General features: G+C 39.1%; 1 protein-coding gene across 1 annotated transcript in view; it reads left to right on the top strand.

Moving 5' to 3' along the window:
* Positions 1-2,916, top strand: part of PLA2G4D (phospholipase A2 group IVD) — a 61,066-nt gene that overhangs the window by 49,730 nt on the left and 8,420 nt on the right. Inside the window, exon 19 of the mRNA XM_019519939.1 lies at positions 997-1,163. Within this exon, the coding sequence (XP_019375484.1) occupies positions 997-1,163 (167 nt within the window). The remainder of the gene's footprint in view (positions 1-996; positions 1,164-2,916) is intronic.

The following is a 2,916-nucleotide window of genomic DNA, read 5'->3' as shown; positions in this document are numbered from 1 at the left end:
AAATATTGACACCCTGTTTCAACTTTCTGGTGTCAGTTTCGACTTTACAACACTTGATCTGATGTGGTGCCACGCCAGTGAACAAGTTCTCTATGTCACCCATCTGCCTGGAGAACATCTGTCCAAACTTCCTTGGACACTTTCTTTAAGAAAGCAGACAAGACTCCAGGAAAACCTGCAGCCGAGACTCCTGAGAAGACTCCAGTCAAGAGTCCTTCAAAAAGTCCAACCAAGAGCCTTTCAAAAAGTCCAGCAAAGTCAGCTCAAAGAAATCCTTCCAAATCAATATGATTGCTATTTACAACATAAATACATTCATGTAGCTATATTACTCATCTATAATTGATTGAGTATAAAATTCTGGGATATTTTTGGTGAAAATAGGGTATCAGGTCTTGGTTCAGGTACCAATCCCTGATTTATAACATTGTTTCTTATGAGAAAATTGGTTCTGAGTTCCAACGTTTTGACTTAAAACACGGTTTTCAGGAACCAATTGTGTTGCAAGTCTGAGGACTGCCTGTACAAAGCTCTGTGAAACCACTAGAATAGATTTAATGTCATAATCCATTGCAAAGAATTACCAGCCTATCAGCTTCCTTGGGAAAATAGATTCTGAATGCTCCTTGGGGGGAATAAAGGTATGAGTTTTCATGTGATAGATAGGAAAACCTTCAGAAATGTTGTGCAGTTCCACATTTTTACAAAGAAGGACTGAGGGAGGAGTTAGGGTTCCCCCCCCAAGAGAGGCTTCTTGAGCCTCAGTTTTGTTATTGCTGATGAACATTGTGGGGGAAGTAAAGATTAAACACTGAGTTTAAAAACCTCCATTCTTTAGTCAATTCTTTCAAAATAAGTTTGATGGTGCCATTAGACAGCAGCATTCCCAAGGCAATCAGATACGAAAGCTCTTATTTATTCTCTTTATATATAAATTGAAAGAGAATAATTCAGATGAGCTCTCTAAACTAATAGCTAGAATTACCTGCTTTTTAGACTGTCAGCTGGATGTGTTCCCTAACCAGCTGACACCATCAGAAGATGATCTATGTCTGGTAGATGCTGCATATTTCATCAATACCAGTTGTCCACCACTCTTGAGGAAAGAGAGGAATGTGAACATCATTCTGTCATTTGATTACTCCCTGAGCACAGCATTTGAGGTATTTGATTTAATTTTTCTTTCCGTGAAAGCATCATTTTTTTTATCATATTGTTTAACTTGGCTACAATTATTGAGGAGCTGTAAAGACCAAAAAATGCTAAATATGGCCCTACTCTTAAATCTACCATCTTTACCTCAAGGGTACCATCCTTTTTATAAAATATACTAGTGTAAAAACCCATAAGAATGACGGGCATAAATAGGCTACTTGTTACAGAGTATTACGTTTTTGTAATCCACTGTGTCATTACCAACTTGAGCTGTTCTGCCTGGTCTTCCTCTATACAACGGGTGTCCATCAATGTTTCCAAGTATCACCTCTAAATTCCTTTGGATGTTTCTTCTGACATTGATGATTTTCTGTGCATTTGGATTCAATCCTCCACATGGTCCATTAATCATACATGTTGTCACAATGATCTTTGCTCAACAGGCAATGCACTATTGTACGGAAATGTTTGTTTCTAAGTTCTGGTGATGCTTGTTGTTCTGATTCGTCATCAAATCCTGCAAATACTCTGGAAATGGTCTTCTTGGAGGCAGAATCACTTTACCCGTATGACAACAGCTCTCGAATTGACCATTTGATGGTCTTTCAGCTTGGAAGTTTAAAGGGTTACAAAATTGACACACTATGTTCCTCAATCCACAACTATGTTCCTCAATCTCATTTTCAGTGAATTTATTGTTGTCTTCTCTTTCAGCCTGTCTTCTATTGCCTGTGCAAACCCTTTGCCTTTCCATTGCATCTCTTCTACGATGTCCTCTTTGCTCATTTGTTTCATTTTGCCTCACTCTTGCCATTCTTTCTGCATTCAATTGCCATCTATTCTGTGCTTCACCTTGGTAAGGGTGTTATGGGTTAAGGTTAAAGTAAGGGTGTTAAGGGACAACTTTTGCTCAGATACCGAGAGTTACACCGTAACTAATTGAAACCAATCACTAGAAATCCAGAAAGGTGACCGCAAATATGTTTTTTTTGAGCATGACAGACAGAATGACAAAGACACAAATGAAGCAAATTATTATAGAAGATATTGTTATAGTTAAAATAACTCTTATTATCGTTTAAGTCCTGAAGGTACAGACTTAATATATCTGAGATTCTTAACTTTGTGAATGCAGTCCTTTTTCTACAAATCCACACATACAAATAGAAAGTGAACTCAATTAGAGAATTAATCTTTATGAGCATATTGTTTGTAAATAAGAAAAAATAAAAATATAAGGCTTAGTTTAACCATAGTTATATGTGGGGAACAATTATCCAAGACTGTTTCAATGGGCTTTCAACCCTAAAGACTTTTCAAAATTGGGGCAAAAATAACAAATTATTTTTGTTGCATCAGGAGAAAACCAGTAAGAATAAGTTTGCATTTGTAACTGTTGTCTGGCCAACATGGCTCACAGGCTCTAACCAGACCTACAAGTCAATTACACAAACTTACATAAAAATAAAAAACCAAATAGTTCAGCTCATAACACCACTAGATAGTTAACAGAGGTAGCTGTGTTAGTCTGCAGTCAGATAGAGGCCTTGCGGCCCCCATGGTAATAGAGGGAGTGGGGTAGGGGAAGGGGCAGGGGCTGGGGCTGGGGTGAATGAGACTCCAGGTCTGGGACAGGCCATAGGACTGAGCCATGGGGGGCTTGTCTAGGAGTGCGGGGGGGGGATGCCTCCCTTCTACTGTGCACACCTCTGGGGAATGGGGGGCATGTGCCCCCCTGGATTTGTGAATGGGGTGGAGGCG

Source organism: Gavialis gangeticus, unplaced genomic scaffold, assembly GCF_001723915.1.
Source record: "Gavialis gangeticus isolate Ggan-Ray unplaced genomic scaffold, GavGan_comp1, whole genome shotgun sequence".
Classification (NCBI taxonomy): Eukaryota; Metazoa; Chordata; order Crocodylia; family Gavialidae; genus Gavialis; species Gavialis gangeticus.
Note: the sequence above shows the minus strand (reverse complement) of the source record. Positions and strands in the feature narration are given on the sequence as shown.